Genomic DNA, 16,009 nt, shown 5'->3' with positions numbered 1-16,009 from the left:
TCGTCCCGCTCCTTGTCGTCGCCTGGAGATTCTTTATGTAGGGTATGCTAGGTGGGAGGAAGAAGCGTTTGCGGAACTGGGGGCTATTATTGATGGAACGCTTGGTTGGTTTTGTGGGGTCGGTTGTTCCATGTTACTACTTGTATGGAGTCACAATGTGAGAACTATCCTCCTCTGGCCTGCCTTCTTTGGGCATTGACGATGCTAGTGATGGTGACGGTGGCCACGGTGGAGAGTCTATTCATGTGTATCACGGAGGTGTTTGGAGGTGGACAGACCAGACCTATCTATCTATCTATGCCTCGCTTGGTCCGGGTTATATACAGTGGGCTTGAGATGGTCTGGCTGTTGTTTGATAACGGGCCAACTTACCTATGTCCGGCTTCTTATTGTTGCACAGCATGCGATGCTCGGGGTGAGAAAGATACGCTTTGTCAGGGGCTCTGAGAAGGGCTTCGGTCATCGTATGGGCACAAGGTTTGAGAACCAATCTCGTTGTAGGAGACAGGGTCATCATCAATATTGGGACCTATTGCTTCCTCGTGGAGGTCAGTCAGTTACTCACATCTGAAGGCATGTCAACGTAATTGTTTTGCCCAGCGGGGCTGTTGGGAAGGAGTTTAAGACCAAGTAGCGGTCGAATTAAGTATTTATTTGTAGCTGCTGTTTTTTATCCCCCCCAACCAGAACTACCTGATCGAGGAGAGCCATCGTGATCCTTCTGTTTACCTGCCGTGCGCCAGTCGTTGAAGCCCAAAGAAAGCAGGCGCCAAGCCAGACCGTGAGAACCCGGAAAGAACAAGAAAAAAGAGAAGTTCCGTTCCCGTAGCAACTCACCGACCTGTGCTCCAGCGGACGGATATCCTTCCCGCAGTCCACTCATTAGATCAAACCGCTGTGGCCGGAAGAAACCGGTTCCGAAAACCCCAAACAAATCCCAGTATGCCGTCTATTAGGGTATCCCCGCCGATCCGTGAAGGCAACCACACGTCCCCCCCAGAACGAGCCGCTCAGTAGAGCGTGTAGCCGCCATCAATGATGACGTTGGAGCCGGTCATGAAGCTCGAGGCGTCCGAGGCCAGGAAGACGCAGAGGCCGTTGAGCTCGTCGACGGCGCCGAGGCGGTTCTGCGGCGTGAGCGACTTCCAGATCTTCTTCTGGGCGTCGAGGGCGGGAACCTTGTTCAGGGCAGTGTCCATGTAGCCGGGCGAGATGCAGTTGACGCGGATGTTGTACTTGGCCCACTCAGCAGCGAGCGACTTGCCGAGCTGAATCACACCGGCCTTGGAAGCGTTGTAGCATGACTGCTCCTGCGGGTAGTTGACGATGGAGCCGGACATGGAGGCGACCAGGATGATGGAGCCGGGCTTGCCGGCGGCCATCATGGCGCGGCCGACGGCCTGGGACATGAGGAAGGAGCCGTTCAGGTTGATGTCGATGAGGCGGCGGAACATGGCCGGGTCGTAGTTCTCGGCCTTGATGTTGGAGTCGGCGATGCCGGCTGAGTTGACCAGCACGTCGGGCGTGCCGTAGAGGTCGACCACGTTCTGCACGGCGGCATTGATGGCATTCCCGTCGCGCACATCCACCTTAAAGAACGAGACGGGCAGACCGGTCTTTTGGTGCAGCTCGGCCGCAGCCTCGTCACCGAGCTCCTGGTTGGCGTCGAAGATGGCGATGGCCTTGGCACCGGCTTCGGCGCAGGCACGAGCCATGTGGTTTCCGAGACCACGGGCACCGCTAGCAGTCGGTTAGCACCACAAGTTCACATCAATTGAGCAGTAGTCATTCTTTCAGAATAGGCAAGACTCACCCCGTGATGATGATGACCTTGCCCATGACACTCATCTTCTGGAGCGTGCGTGGCATCTGGCGGTACACCTTCTCCTGCAGCGGCGTGACCGAATCGTCATCCTCAGCGATGGGCTCCGCGGCGGGAGCAGCAGGCTGAACGGGAATCTTGAAGTGGTCCGAGGTAGACGACGCGATGCCCTTAGCATCCGGATTGTAGACAGACACGGGGACCTCAGTCTCCTTGATCACCTCGGACTTGGAGCGCCTGGCCGACACGGAAAATGCAGCGCGTTGGGCAGCCGAAGCGACGGCGGGGCGGGTGAGAGCCCGGCTCGAGATCGCGGCGAGGCGCGGGGCCAGGCGGGCAGTCCGAGCAGCGGCGGCCATTGTGATTGTGCTGTTTGTATGCGCAAGGGTTCCTTCCCAAAGGGGTATAAGCGAGCGACTTGTATAGAGAAGTCGCACTCAGCGAGAATTGGACCTTGAAGAATTCTCGACTCTCAGAATCGGCTGAGACGCGATGTTGAGAGACGCAAAGTTGGGAGTTCAGGCAAAATCGGTGACCGGGCGTGGGTTGCCTGAACGAAAGTTTCCCAGAAGACCGTTTTCGCGTGAGCCCAAAGAACGAGCAAGTGGGAAAGAAGAGGACGCTGCGAAGGCAAATCCTTCACAAGTCACTGCAGATGTGCACACGCCAAAAAAGAGTTGGTGGCGTTGTCTGGTGCGGCAGGTTGTGGTTGGCACCGGAGCAAGTGGGAAGAAACGCGCGTGTAAGTCAGGAGAGAGTGTGTGGAAGTGAAGGTAGGTGGGTTTCAAGGTACGTCAAAGGTACCTGGGCTCCTCAATAGCGACCACAAAACTGCGTGCGATGTGAAGAAACCTGACAGTTATGGGAAACCGTCAGGCCTTCCTCTTTTTTGTTATTTATAGGAGAGGATGGTTTTCGAATTTTCGAGGAGGGGGTGGCCAGCAAGCGCGGATGTCCCGTCACAGAGCCAAGCAGGTCAGGTAGCGAGGAACGTCCAAACTGCGGATAGGGCCGGGCGAGGCGAGGGGCTGAAGTTGGAGAGGCGGGTCCAGAACGGTGGCGGGACTTGAGTCGAGATCGCTCTTTTTTTGACGCGGGTCCAGTCTTCGGGTCTCCACGCAACGCGCGGTTCGCAAGTGCCGGCGGATACGAACTTTTTGAGTGGAAGAGGTCAAGTGGTACACCCCTTAGTAAGGACACCAAGAAAAACGGCTGCACCGCGAACACGGTTAGCTTGGGTTCTGGATGCTTCTGCTCGAGTCCAAGCAGTGTTCCACGGGCAAACCACCGCAATCCAACAGTGTAGCGAGAAGTCAAGCTCAATGTTGCAGTGTAGCGAAATGGGCCAAAATGGGTCACAGCTTGAATGCTGCTGGATGGCAGCTGCGAGTCGAGCTCTCCGCGAAGACGCCGCCAGACGTGCCCCTCAAACTCACAAAGCAACCAACAAAGGAAGCCCGAGTCCACGCACCTTGTCTTCTACCGATAGTTGGCGGTTGGCGGAGGGATTGCCGAGGGTCTCTGAGTTGATTTTCAAAGTTGAAGTTATCTACAGAAACAAACGGCCCTCGGACGGGTATTTATCTATGTCGGTATGGACTACCCCTGGCAGGATCACTCTCAACAGAGGATACATAACAAGCGACCAGTACATTGTCCGAGCATGCCGACGCGGCATTAGTGAGCGGTGAGAGTATGTCTGTGGGACCGAGAGATTGGGAGAAGGAGTCACAAGACCATCAGCGATTTTCACAGCCCACGTTTTGCCCCAAAGTAAGTCCGGTACCGGGTCCCTGGGAGGGGGGTGGGGGAAGGGAGGGGAGGGGGTGGCTGTTTCAGCCGCGGAGAACAGCCGGATTGCCTGTGCACCAAAGGATTTCCAAAAGGGCAAATATCTCAGCGCGACAAATTTTGGTGTTTTGAGATGTTTGATGGTGCAACTGCTTAACTCAACGGGGAAGTGGGGGTTGACCCTTGAGAAGGGCTGGCAGGGGCTGAGATGATCAGTTTTTCAACCGCTGCAAACCTCGATTACCCAATTTACCTACCCGTTCACTCAAGGCACCTTACGCGCTGCTGTTGTACACGAGGTACCTGAGTTATGTGACGAGTACAGTACACAACGAACATTTTGCCCCGAGCCCGGCCCCGATTGATCGGCAAAGCCGACGCGGAAGACCTGCTCTGTCGTGGATGGACAGAGGCAGTGTACCTTGTCTCAAGTCAGGCCTGGATGGAATGTCCCTGCACAGAGCTGCACTCCTGAGATGCGTCGCGGTGTTTCTCTGTCTGCCCAGGGTTGCGGGTCTGGCAGGGGATGCTCCGCGGCCACCAGAAATGAGTGTGGGCCAAGCCTGGGCGAGGAGGTACCCTTGTCGCCCCCGTTCTGCCCCGCCGTACCCACCTAACGCTAGGCACATGGGGTTACAATGCAGGAAGGCGCGTCGAGCGGCTTGGCGAAGGAAATTCGATGAATGGAGCGCGTGGGGGGCCTAGAATTCTGCAATTCCCATCGAGGTTCCCCTCTCAACAGCCGCTTCCATCGAAATCAGTGACCAACAGAAACCCCCTCCTCACTGCTGCCGCTTCTCTACGCTACCTACACAAGCAGCAACGAGATAAAGCGGTGAGTATCATGCTGTGATCAGTCAAGATTCCCTGCATGCCACCGGGACATGTCTCGCTCTCGTGCGTCAGTTAGTGCGGATGGTCGGGAGCGTCCCGCAAGCTCAAGCTTCTCGAGTTCCTCCACCAGCTGTCGGCTACTCCGTACTAGGTTCACTAGGTACGGTAGTTGATGTTACCCACCACAACGGCGGGGCCAGAGCGATTTTCCAAGCGAAGAGGGTTTGAGGGTCGTCTCGATCCATATCGCTTTGCTGAACTGGCAATAGTTAGGTGATGGCATCTCTCAAACCAATTTGGCGAGAGCATTGAGAGCATTGTTACCACTGCAAGCTGCCAACCTGTCTCCAATCTACCCCATTATCGAGATAACCAGAGGGAGGTATGTCCAGTAACCTCATTCGAGGTTAACGTCCACGGATTATCTTTTTTCATCACTTTGCCGTGCTCCACGTACACTAGTGTGCTTACACTACAGTGTTCACTAGGAGACGTCAAACGACATGCCGCTGCTGCAAGCGCTGCCCTGCGTGTCAGCGGCGACAGGGAAAATCTTGCATGGTCATGTGGCCACCTGAGCAACCTGAGCCTCCCTGAGTTCCGATGCCCGAGCTTCCATGGGGCAACCTCTTGACTCGGAGGTCAGGGGTAGCGCGCGCTTGGGCTGGAACGGTCTCCAATCTTCCATCTCACCAAAGACCGGGGGTGGCAAGAATCCACTGCGGGACTTGTCCGAGAACAAGCACACCAGTGACACCACATATCTGCATTCCATATCCATGGGGCCACCCATGCAGCTGGATCAAAATCGGTCGTCGTTAAAGAGGTCCCGCCAAGCCTAATTTCGGAGACTGCCGTATACAAGTAATTACAAATCGCCAAGGGTGAGCGGGGCCGCCACGACTTCGAACATCAACAATGCAAAATCGCAAAGACTCGCAACAACAACAACTTTATAATACCTCAACCAAATCGAAAAAAAAGAAAACGAGGATAACCTGCACCCTAACTATAACCTATATCCTATCTATAACCTAAATCCTAACTACGGGGGGCTGGCGCCGTCCCCCACACCCCCGGCGAACTAACCGCTTGGCGATAGTGTAAACGCCTTGGCGATCGTGGCTACGTAAAAACGTTGTAAAAACATTGCCGACAATTGGCCGAAATTAGTCTTGGCGGAACCTCTTTAACGTCTACCTCAAAATCTCGAACCTGCTCCCCACTTAGCCTCGAGCTAGCAACTTGCTGATCGCTACGCCGCTTGTCGGAACGAAGTCCCAGCTTGCGTGTTCACCAGTGTAGTGGCGCGCAACACGAGGTATGGGGCTAGTGTACTACATACACTACCTGATGTTCAGAGTAGTGGATGCGCCAACACTGCACAAGAGGAGCCCGATAACCCCTCGCATCCTGTCCAACCACGCTGTTGAACTACTTGGCGTACAAGAAGAGCGGCATAGAGCGTTACCCCGCTCTCCTCCCACGCAGCATCTGGCCACAAGATCTGTCGCAGCCTATCTTCAGTCTTTTCTGCTAACGCGTTGAAACCGGTAATCATTGCCGACACAGGACGCCGTTGGTGCATGGATGAATACACTAGAGAACCGGAGATACTGTAACGTGCTGGCCTTATGGCGTCTGCAGATAAGCGCACGATGTTCTATTCAACTACCTTAAGGAGAGAAAAGGAGAAGTACAGGCTGCGGTTCTCGCGCGCAGAGTTTTCAGGGGCTCGCGTGCAGGGGGCTCGGGCCGATGTTATTCCGGGCGCGAGGCGGGTCCGCCTCGGGCCCGTGGCGGGCCCGTCATGGGACCGCTGTGGATCCTGGGCGTAGCCCCACATACCCAGCCCGGGTATAGCCCGGTCCGTAACAGATACACTAGCTACACCTTACGCTGCAGGGCTCGGTGAGAATCTTAGAGCCAAACGATTCAGCCTCCATGCCCAACGACTAGGAACCTCCTAGCTCCGAAATCCCTCTCTGGGGGGTAGACGTTAAAGAGGTCCCGCCAAGACTAATTTCGGCCAATTGTCGACAATGTTTTTACACCGTCAGTACGTCGCCAAGATCGCTATAGGGTTTGCACTATCGCCAAGGGTTAGTTCGCCAGGGGTACAGAGGGCGGCACTAGCCCCCCGCTAGTTAGGATATAAGTTAAGGTGAGGATATAGGTTATAGTTAGAGTATAGGTTATCTTCGTTTTCTTTTTTTTTCGATTTGGTTGAAGTATTGTAAAGTTGTTGTTGTTACGAGTCTTGCGATTTTACATTGTTGATGTTCGAAGTCGTGGTAGCCTCGCTCACCCTTGGCGATTTGTAATTACTTGTACACGGCAGTCTCCGAAATTAGTCTTGGCGGGACCTCTTTAACGACGACCCTCTGGGGAGTATTCTGTCCTATGTGTGGCGGTCTTGGCAAGCTAGGCAGGAAAGATTTTTATGTATTCCGTATTTGTCTTTGACCCCAACTTCAGAAACCCTTGAACGCCCCACTCGCGCCGCTTAGGGTTTTCAACCCGCCACAAATTGGCTGGAAAGCTGGAGCTTGCCCCCCGGTGCTGGACAGCAGAGGAGGGAGATGAGCGCAGTGTGCTCTGCATTCCTTCAGGTTGCCTACGTTCCTCACGTTTTCTCTGCGCTCATCTTCGTCCCGCGCACGCCGATGTCCATCTTTACACTACAGACACCGCAGATTGATCATCAGCAAGATCGTCCGTTGATCTCGAACCCGGACCACGAACACCGCCCGGTTTGTGCCACACGATGCTAGCAAGCGAGCCGCCACCGCAAAAGGTTATGGCTAAAGAGGTCCCGCCAAGACTAATTTCGGAGACTGCCGCTTACAAGTATTTACAATCGCCACGGGGTGAGCGGGGCCGCGACGGGGCCTCGACGACTTCGAGCAACATAACAACGAACAATCGCAAAGACTCGTTGCAACAACTTTACGAAACCTCAACCAAATCGAAAAAAAAGAAAACGAAGTTAACCCTCACCCTAACCTTGACCCTTACCCTAACCATAACCCTCACCCTAACCAGCGGGGGGCTGGCGCCGCCCCCTGCACCCCCGGCGAACTAACCCGTGGCTAACCCGTGGCGATAGTGCAAACCCCTTGGCGGTCTTGGCGGGGTACTGACGCTGTAAAAACATTGCCGACAATTGGCCGAAATTAGTCTTGGCGGGACCTCTTTAGCCATCAGCCCGCAAAAACCGTCCCGTTCCCGGCCTGCCGGTAACACTAATCGAAGGGCCTTGCTTCTTCCCCAGATCTCACGATAGCCTCAATTCTTGCCACCCCCCCAAAGCAGCGTTCGTACCCCTGGAAGACCCCGAAAAGCTCGGACCACAGCATACCCGGATACCCGGACCGCAGCATGCAGCCCTACTGTACGTAGGCGAGGGGGGGTCAATTGCAGCCGGCTAACCGGCTAACCGTCCATGGGTGTGTGTTCACGATGTCTCGTTCCGCTTGCCGTTTTCGCAGCCGCGTGCCCCCCGAGACGGCCCAGACCGTAACTAGCGGCGGCCTGTCCCGCGCGACGTTGGATCGTGGGCCTATTCTGGATCGTTGTGCATGTACCGTCTCTCACATCTCTGGTACAGGACGCGTGGGTTCCCCCCCACGGAACCATCGTGAGTGGAAGCGCGCGACACAACTCCTGGATGGCTCGAGCGTAGTGTAGGTGTTCATTCAGCAAGAATCTGTTGTCCCGTACCGTACCGTACAGGTTACCGTCGGATCGCCAGCATGGCGAGTGCACCCAGGGCTATGGACCGCACATGACCTACCAGGCATATCCACGACCAGTACTGTAGCTCATCTACGGAATGCATGATTTCGACCATGTCGGATAGTCAGGGCGCATTACTTTCACGTCCCTCGCCCCCTGGAAGAACCCAGCATTACAAAGATCGTTAATTCCATACAGAACATTCCATACCTAACCCTTCCCCTATCTCCCCGGAACGCTAGGCAAAGGAAGGGTATTACTCTACAAAGATAATCAGCCAGCCAGCATCCACAAACAAGGCCGGCCATCAGTTTCCCCGCGCCACATTGGTGATTTTCCGCTGCCCGCCCTCTTCCCATGTTCCTTTAATCCCCCTTTCCTTTCCCATGTAGAAAGAAGAGCGCCAGCCATCTGCAGAAAAACCTCTTGCGCTGGGGCTAATGTATGTTATCCCGCGCTGCCCAAGTCACCACGTATCTCTCCTTTCCTCCAACCGCTGCACGCTGGTCGTGCAGCTCTCAGCCATACCGGCGGAGAAAAAAAAATAAAAACCATCACACCCCAAACTCGAACCGCTCCTTCTCGCTGCCCCTATCCAGGAGCTGGAACAGATTCGTCAGGTAAGGCGCGAGCAGCTTGTTCTCGGTGAACACCTCCCACAGCCGCGGGAGAACGGGCCTGAACAGCCGCTCGTTCCACCCGCCCATCTCCACAGTATCACCCTTACCACTACCGGCAGCAGCGGTAGCATCAGCGCCAGCGGCGTTCTCCTTCACCAGCTTCTCCTCGGCGGCCGTCTTGACCACGTTGCGGGCGATGTTGCGCAGGATCAGCACAGCCGAGAGCGGGATGCCGGCGGCCTGGGGCGCGGCGGCGGGGTTGCGCTCGTCGCGCGCGCTGGCCGTCTCCTCGACGGTGACAGTGATCGTCTTGGCGGGCCGGACCACACGCACCTTGCCCGCCGAGGCGGGGGTGGTGGGGAAGGTGGGTGCGCGCCTGGCCGGAGACGTGATCGGGCCTGAACCGGGACTGGGCGAGGGTCCGGCGCCGTCGACGGTGGCGACGGTCGGGTTGATCACGGGGGAGGAACGCAGGGCTTCTTCCGCCCTAAGGTGGGTTTTGATGTGGGTCATGAGCTGCGCGAGGTGGAGGGTGGTCGGCTTAGGGTACTTGGTGCAGTCGTCCCAGAGGCAAGCGAACGCGGCCTCGCGGTTGCGGTACTTGCCGTCCTCGCCGGGGATTTCTTTCAGGTGGTCGACCAGGATGTGGCGCCACATGTTCTCGGCGGTCAGGTTCCAAACGCCGCATCGGGTGGGCTGGCCTTGCGGGCCGGGCGCGCGCTGCCACTGGCACTGGAAGTACGCTTGCCCTTCCGGCGTGATCGGGAAGGGCCGAGGGCGGATTCCACGCATAATGAACTTCTGCATCTCCCCGTTGGGTCCCTCGCGGATGACCTGAGCGCCGGCGTTCTTATAGACAGTGCTTATGTGTCTAATAAACTCGGCGGCGTTGATCATCGGGCGACCCATCCGCCTCATCGGTTCGAGGAATGCCGCGTTGTAGGCTTGCCAGATGTCGATCTGGGTAATCTGGGCATCGGGGTCCTCTTCGAAGAAGCACCGAAGCCATCCGTAACAGCGATCGGGCTCTTCAAGACCAAGCAGGCGCTCTTGGAGGTCCCTAGGGATCGGCACGACTCGCTCAGCCGATACTTCGTAGGCCACGCGAGCCTCGCTTATGACAACCTCTCGCTGGAAGCGTTTGGCCCCATGCGAGAGTAGTCGGACGAGATGTACGACCAGATGCTCGACGTTGGTAGCCTCCAACAAGACGTCCAGGTTGGCGACGACGGCCGTGTACTGGTAGAGGAAATCAAGACAGGCATCCACGAGCTCGTCGTCATTGAGCAGGAGCCAGTCCATCAGGGACTGCAGGACAGTGGGCGGGACGCCGCCCAGCTTGTTCGTCTCGGTCGGGTGGTTCATGGCGATGCGGCCGATTGCCCGAAGGGAAGTGAGGATGATCCCACGGTCCGACGATTGGAGTTGCGCCAACAACGTCTGATACAGCGGATCCTCGGAATCGAGAACGAGGAAAGGGGTGATCTGCTCCGCGATGTCGAGGGCGCAGTGCTTCAGCTCGACGACAAGATCCAGCGGTGGAAGGTGGAGAAGAATGCAGAGTAGGTCCTTGATAGGTGGGTAGTCGGCCATGAACCACGCATTGTCAGGAAGCATGACCATGTTCCGGATGGTCAGGACCGCCTCGGTGACCAACGTCAGCTGGTCGGTGAACTCAGCGGGCTGGAAGTTATCATGGACGTCCTTCGGTTTCAGCTGGGCAATCCTCTCGAGAATGTCGGCGGTGCCGTTGATACCGTCGAGCTCGCCCAGGTCGCCTTCGTCGGCGTCTGGGTCGTTGCAGATGGTCCAGTCGATCTCGAAAAACATATTCCCGACGCCCAGCGCGAACTCGGTCAAGCCCTCTGCGAGACCGCTGAACTGCGAGAATTTGTACTTGTCGCCCCGCTCGTACGAGATCTTCACGAGGTGATTCAGGCCGAAAGCCTGTTCTTCTTTGATCCCGGAACGGAGAGCTAGAAGGCACCTCTCATAGATATTGGGCCCATCAAGCGTCCCTAATCAACATTAGCAATGGCAAGGAAATTGAGATGCACTCGGCCTGGGGGTCTAGGATAACCCACCCATGGGGACAGAGTTGCGCACTAGAGTGCCGGGATTGGGCACTGGACCGGCTGGCTGTCGCAAAAGCCGCTGTTTCTTTACAAACGAATCCGGGTTGCTAGCTGGAGTGTCCACAGTGCGCAGCGGCACCTGAATCGGCGGGCCGGGCTGGTAGCTCTGTACCAGCGGGTTGCTCATTTCAGGCCCTGGAGCGTTGTAACCGTGAGAGGGACCCCCGCGGCTGGGGTGCGGGTGGTTCTGCTGCATCGTGACCGGCGCGGCGTGCGGCTGCGAGTTGTGTTGCGGGTGAGCCTGAGCCTGAGAGTGCGTCGTCGAAGCGGACGCCCCAGATTGTTGGCCTGAGGAGTGCCGTGACGTTCGCGACGGGCCGGTATCAGGATGGAAGATGACCCTTGGGGGCGGGGCTTCCCTCAGTCCCCGAGACGCCCGGCCAGAAGTGGGAGTATCCTCGGTGCGCCGCTCCCTGTTCGGCGTGCCGTCTTCAGTAGAGCCTTCGCGATCAGGCTTGTTCTTGGCCTGGAAGGTTTCGAGCGTCCTCGTCAGAAGGCCGCCGCCTTTGGCGGTGGTGAATTCGAGGATCTCGGGCGGAGGAGGCTCCTTGTTGTGAATTGTCTTGATTTCGTATGCGGCGAGATTCTTGTAGAAAATTTGCTTCAAGGTATACGCATCTGCCGGCGCATTGTGTCGCATCAAGCCCAGGCCCTCACACATCTTCCGCCACATCAACTTCTCATCCGACACTTTGTCGTAGCCGCCATGGTCGACAATGTACTTGAAGAGCTTGAGGAGGTCGACGGTGATTGTGCCCATCTTGGGCTCAGGGTCGAAATTCGTGCCGCGCTTCTCGTGGAAGGCGCGCAATTCCTCGATGAACTTCTCATACTCGGGGGTGCGGTCGACCGTGTGCTCAACGGTGGGTTTCGTTGGGGCCATCTTGGCGCCTGGAGCGCAGCGCGGCGCCCAAAATCGATGCGCGCAACAAGTCGGCGAGATGCGCGAAACAAATTGATGATCAGTGCTTCTTAGGTACTCAAATTCAAAGATGGGATACGTGGAATGTTGCTGGAAGACAAGCCGATTGCAATCGACTTAATTCTCGGTCCCGCGCACGCTGCAAAATACGCGATAGATACTTCGCGATGCGACGCGAGGTGCTAGGCGAGGCGGCGATTGGCGTTTGGAGGAACCTGGAAGTTTTTGGCGTGCACCCTGATAAGCTTGCTGGGGGAATTGTGGGCCACGCCATGCTGCAACGGCGCTAGCGCCGCGCACGGACCATACCAGCAATCAAGAGAGATTTGGCAACCGCCCTTTGAGTCGAGCAGGCAATGGAGGGTTTCTGTTGAATGGAGTGAACGGAACTCATTGCACCATAGTCTGTCATGACAGAGCTGGGCTGAAATTGATGCCGAAAGTATGAAGGCTCAATACTATTACCCGTTCATTTATACATTGCCCCTAGCATCCGGGTGACTGCTGAACTTGCCAGCGAGAACAACTTCACCACAAAGAAAATAGAGCATCAGTTTGATCGATTATGAAACCTATGGTGTACGAAATCTCAGTGAACTCACCAGGAGAAAGTGAGGTAGGTTTGCTAGTTCCAAGTTCTAAAGAAATGCCTGACTACCTAAGCTACCTTAATATCCCGGCAACAGCCACAGCCTTAAGGAGGATGTGAACTGCTCCCGGTTGCTCCTTCCACCCCTCCAACCGGAGCAACACCTGGGGCACTCGCAGCCCAAGCTAAGATTCCAGTCGCTTAATTCTCGCTTCTCTCTCACTTAGGTAGGTGGTTAAGACAACACTTCCGACTGATCATCTGCGGTGTCCACCGGATCCTCGACGTTCAATGCCGTCTCGTTCTAGCCGCCGCGAACTGCCAAGATGTCCGCGTCACAGGACTCGACGCATGCCAGGCGGACGATACTCCGGTTTGATTTGGAGAGCATTTGCATGGATGATAGGCCGAATGCATACAAGAAACCTCAACTGGTACTCAAGCCACAGCTCCAGCTGGCTCCGCGGAGGCCATACACCGGTTCACGACCGCGAATGCCACTTTGGCGCCACTTCCTGATGGTTCACGTCAAGGACAAGGTAGATGAACTGGTCAGTACAAAGTTGGTAGCCAGACCCGTGGGCCGCTCACACTGATGCGTGGCGACAGGTGAAGCTGGACTTGGCCGAATTTAGGCCGTCTTCAGCGGGCTTGGAGGCTGACCCAGTCCGCCGCCACCGTGTCACTTGCTCCTTGTCCCAATGTTCGCTCATGCTCTGCTATCCAAAGGGCACGGAGAATGTGAGAGATGCCTCAGCTGGCTTATGGCGAGACGAGCAATCCTTGCTTACTGTACTCAACTCAGGTTTCCTCTACATTGCGAATCACCCTACGGGAAGCCTCTGATCTCGAGAGAGTCATACGTGAATTCCACGCCCTAGACATCGAAATAGAATATGAAAAGGACGGCCAAGACGGTAGTATCACAACAGGACCGGTTGCTTTCGGTGCATGGACACCGCCTGGCCAGAACACGCCATCCTTATACAGACCCCCCAGCAATCCGCCACAGCTGAACTCAGCCTCCTCTTTGACCGCCACATCAAGCTCGCAAGGCACCTCCTCATCATATCTGGAAAGGTATCCACACAGCGTCCTCCTCCACCGCCCTCCTAGTCAGCCGCTAGGGCAACCCGCAGACTTCTCAGCAGGCATTCGACCGTGGTCGCCAGCATTTGTACCGTCTCGGCCGGCGACGACTCTGGGCGTTCCCGGGATTCTGGGAGAGGGTATATACAAAGTTAGCAAAATCGGCTCAGTCTCTTCAGCTCGTCCGAGGGTGAGGCGGACCTCGGCATCGCTGGAGCACCAAGGCACCAGGTTGTACACCGTCTCGAAGCATTTCAACAAGACAGCCAGCACCGGCGATGCCCTGCACTCTTCAAGAGCTCGGTACCTGGGTCGGGCACTGTCTTCTAGTGTGCCCGGTGTCGACTCGGCTCCCTTCCCAGTCAGGTCGTCAAATTTCGGCACAAATGGGGAGAAGCTAGGAGGCGACCGGGCCCAGACGCCGTTGAGCGTGACGTCGAACGCCCCAGGAGACGTTCAACCCACGCAGGAACGACCCAGCCTTCGAAGATTCCATACAACCGATGACACTTCGGAGCCAAACTTGACCGACGGGCTCAGCGACCTGAACCATGATTCCGCCCCCGCCGCCGGCTCAGAGAAAAGGGGCGGATTCAGCTTCTCGCAGCCAGAAATGGGCAGTGGATCGTTCGATGGTGCCTTGTTTGGGAGTTCAAGTCCGACGTTGCTCGAACATCCGGTCAATCGGGAGATCGAGGACAATGTGCTACTCCGAATCTCGCAGATCCAACATCAAGGCTTGTGCGAAGCGAGCAGGCTATGGGAGGACTACATGAAGAGAGGAGAGATCGCCTTGGCTTCGACAGAAAGTTCACGAGATGTTTCCGATGCTTTGTCGAGGTATGAGCGAGAGTTCACACAACGCTGGGAGGAGATCGTGGTCGCCGCGGTGCAAAAGATGAGGGAGGTTCGAGTCGGCGGTTATGTTTTCTGATGCCCGACTGGTGGTAATTTAGCATGAGATAAGCAGCGTCTAGGACAGTTCTGGCGAATCTGAGGAATCCCATCTTTACAGGTGGTTTGCACTTTTGATACAGCGCTGCGAGTTCCCAACCTTCTTTTCTTTGTTCATCATTCGTTAGAATTCATGGCTACCTGCATCCTGACCTCAAGCTAAGCTTTACTTTCCTTTCCCCCCTTCCCCTCACCAACCGCCCCTTTCCCCTCCACCACCACCTCCTCATCCTCGACGAACTTCAGCGAAATGCTGTTCACGCAGTGCCGCTCGTCCGTCGGCGTGGGGAACCCCTCGCCCTTGAAGACGTGGCCCAGGTGGCCGCCGCAGTTGGCGCACACGATCTCGGTGCGCACCATGCCGAACGAGCGGTCCTCGTGCCGGGCGACCGCCCCCGGGATGCTGTCGAAGTAGGCCGGCCAGCCGCACCCGGACGCGAACTTGTGCCGCGCCCGGTACAGCGGCGCGCCGCACCCCGCGCACGTGTACACCCCCGCCTCCGGGTAGTGCTTGTCGTACTCGCCCGTGCCGGGCGGCTCGGTGCCTTTCTCGCGCAGGATGCGGAATTGTTCTGGTGGCTTTTAGTATGGTTTTTTGTATCTTTCGGCATGGGATGGATGGCTGTTTCCAGGGTGAGACTTACCAGGGCTAAGGACGGCGCGCCATTCCTCTGGGGTTCGCTGGTCGGGATAGGATGATGTCATGGTGTTTTTGTTGGCGGTCGATGCTGAGCTGCCAAATAGAGCGCTGAGAAAGGGGATAGAGGGCATGGACTTGAGGATGATCGGGGCTCTTGCGGCTCGTGGGGACTGGCGCAAAGAGGCTGGTCGTGTGAGTTGGGAGAGTGTGAGCAGGACGCGGAAGAGTCGCGCGCGCATGAAGGGTTGTGGTGCAGATGGGATTCAGGGGCTGCTGGCCTTGGGGGATAACCTAGAGCTTATATGCTTTCAGAATGTAGGCCGTTTCGGGACCAGCCCTGAGTGAAGCATGAAATCGTTACAGTGGGATGAACAGTGACAAATCACGCCTTGGGCTGAGTTGGCAGCTGAGGCTGTGTTGGATGCGCTTTGGAATCAGCGTCCTCAATCCGGCAATACGGGGCTTCGTCAGAGCTAGGTGGTAATTTTCGGCATCATGAATATCTTTCGCCGCAATTGCCCTGTTACCACAGTGAAACGTCTTACATGGGCCTACGGACTTGTACTCGTTCCCTTTCTTTGATCTGTTCCTTATCAAGAATCTACCGTTCATACACGGTACGATTCCAGATTTCGAAAACATGAATTAGCTTCATTACACAGCATCGTGAGCCTGGACGCGTTGTGGTAACGCAAGGTATCTTTATTGAGTCCAGATTGCCCCTCGGGATAAATTACCTATCATACACCATGGACATATGTGCGTAATTACGGAGCGCTGATCGTACCAATACTGCTTGCTGGTTCTGCCGCGAGATGCGTCTTACACTGCTCCTCTAGTGTTTCGGGAGAAGCAAAACATTCGCAAAGGTTATA

The 16,009-nt window shown here is 56.2% G+C and overlaps 4 protein-coding genes across 4 annotated transcripts; 1 reads left to right on the top strand and 3 right to left on the bottom strand.

The window, feature by feature from the left end:
• Nucleotides 1–728: 728 nt before the first annotated feature.
• Nucleotides 729–3,037, bottom strand: THITE_2109761 (uncharacterized protein). The gene is made up of 3 exons (XM_003650333.1): nt 2,627–3,037; nt 1,814–2,512; nt 729–1,740 (listed from the first exon to the last, which is right to left on the bottom strand). Exons 2-3 carry the CDS (start codon nt 2,179–2,181, stop codon nt 1,011–1,013), a joined length of 1,098 nt encoding a protein of 365 aa, XP_003650381.1. The 5' UTR covers nt 2,182–2,512; nt 2,627–3,037; the 3' UTR covers nt 729–1,010.
• A 5,322-nt stretch (nt 3,038–8,359) lies between these two features.
• THITE_135489 (uncharacterized protein) lies at nt 8,360–11,979 on the bottom strand. The gene is made up of 2 exons (XM_003650332.1): nt 10,890–11,979; nt 8,360–10,823 (listed from the first exon to the last, which is right to left on the bottom strand). Exons 1-2 carry the CDS (start codon nt 11,821–11,823, stop codon nt 8,740–8,742), a joined length of 3,018 nt encoding a protein of 1,005 aa, XP_003650380.1. The 5' UTR covers nt 11,824–11,979; the 3' UTR covers nt 8,360–8,739.
• A 1,220-nt stretch (nt 11,980–13,199) lies between these two features.
• On the top strand, nt 13,200–13,922 carry THITE_48675 (uncharacterized protein; the record flags this gene model as incomplete). Its single annotated transcript, XM_003650331.1, has 1 exon — nt 13,200–13,922. A coding segment is annotated over one exon (723 nt), but the record flags the coding sequence as incomplete, so codon positions are not given.
• Nucleotides 13,923–14,563: 641 nt separating this feature from the next.
• THITE_2109753 (uncharacterized protein) lies at nt 14,564–15,587 on the bottom strand. The gene is made up of 2 exons (XM_003650330.1): nt 15,139–15,587; nt 14,564–15,066 (listed from the first exon to the last, which is right to left on the bottom strand). Exons 1-2 carry the CDS (start codon nt 15,371–15,373, stop codon nt 14,654–14,656), a joined length of 648 nt encoding a protein of 215 aa, XP_003650378.1. The 5' UTR covers nt 15,374–15,587; the 3' UTR covers nt 14,564–14,653.
• Between the last annotated feature and the right edge of the window lie 422 nt (nt 15,588–16,009).

This window comes from Thermothielavioides terrestris, chromosome 1, assembly GCF_000226115.1.
Source record: "Thermothielavioides terrestris NRRL 8126 chromosome 1, complete sequence".
NCBI classification, from domain to species: domain Eukaryota; kingdom Fungi; phylum Ascomycota; class Sordariomycetes; order Sordariales; family Chaetomiaceae; genus Thermothielavioides; species Thermothielavioides terrestris.
The sequence above is the reverse complement of the archived record's forward strand: the minus strand, read 5'-3'. Positions and strand labels throughout refer to the sequence as shown.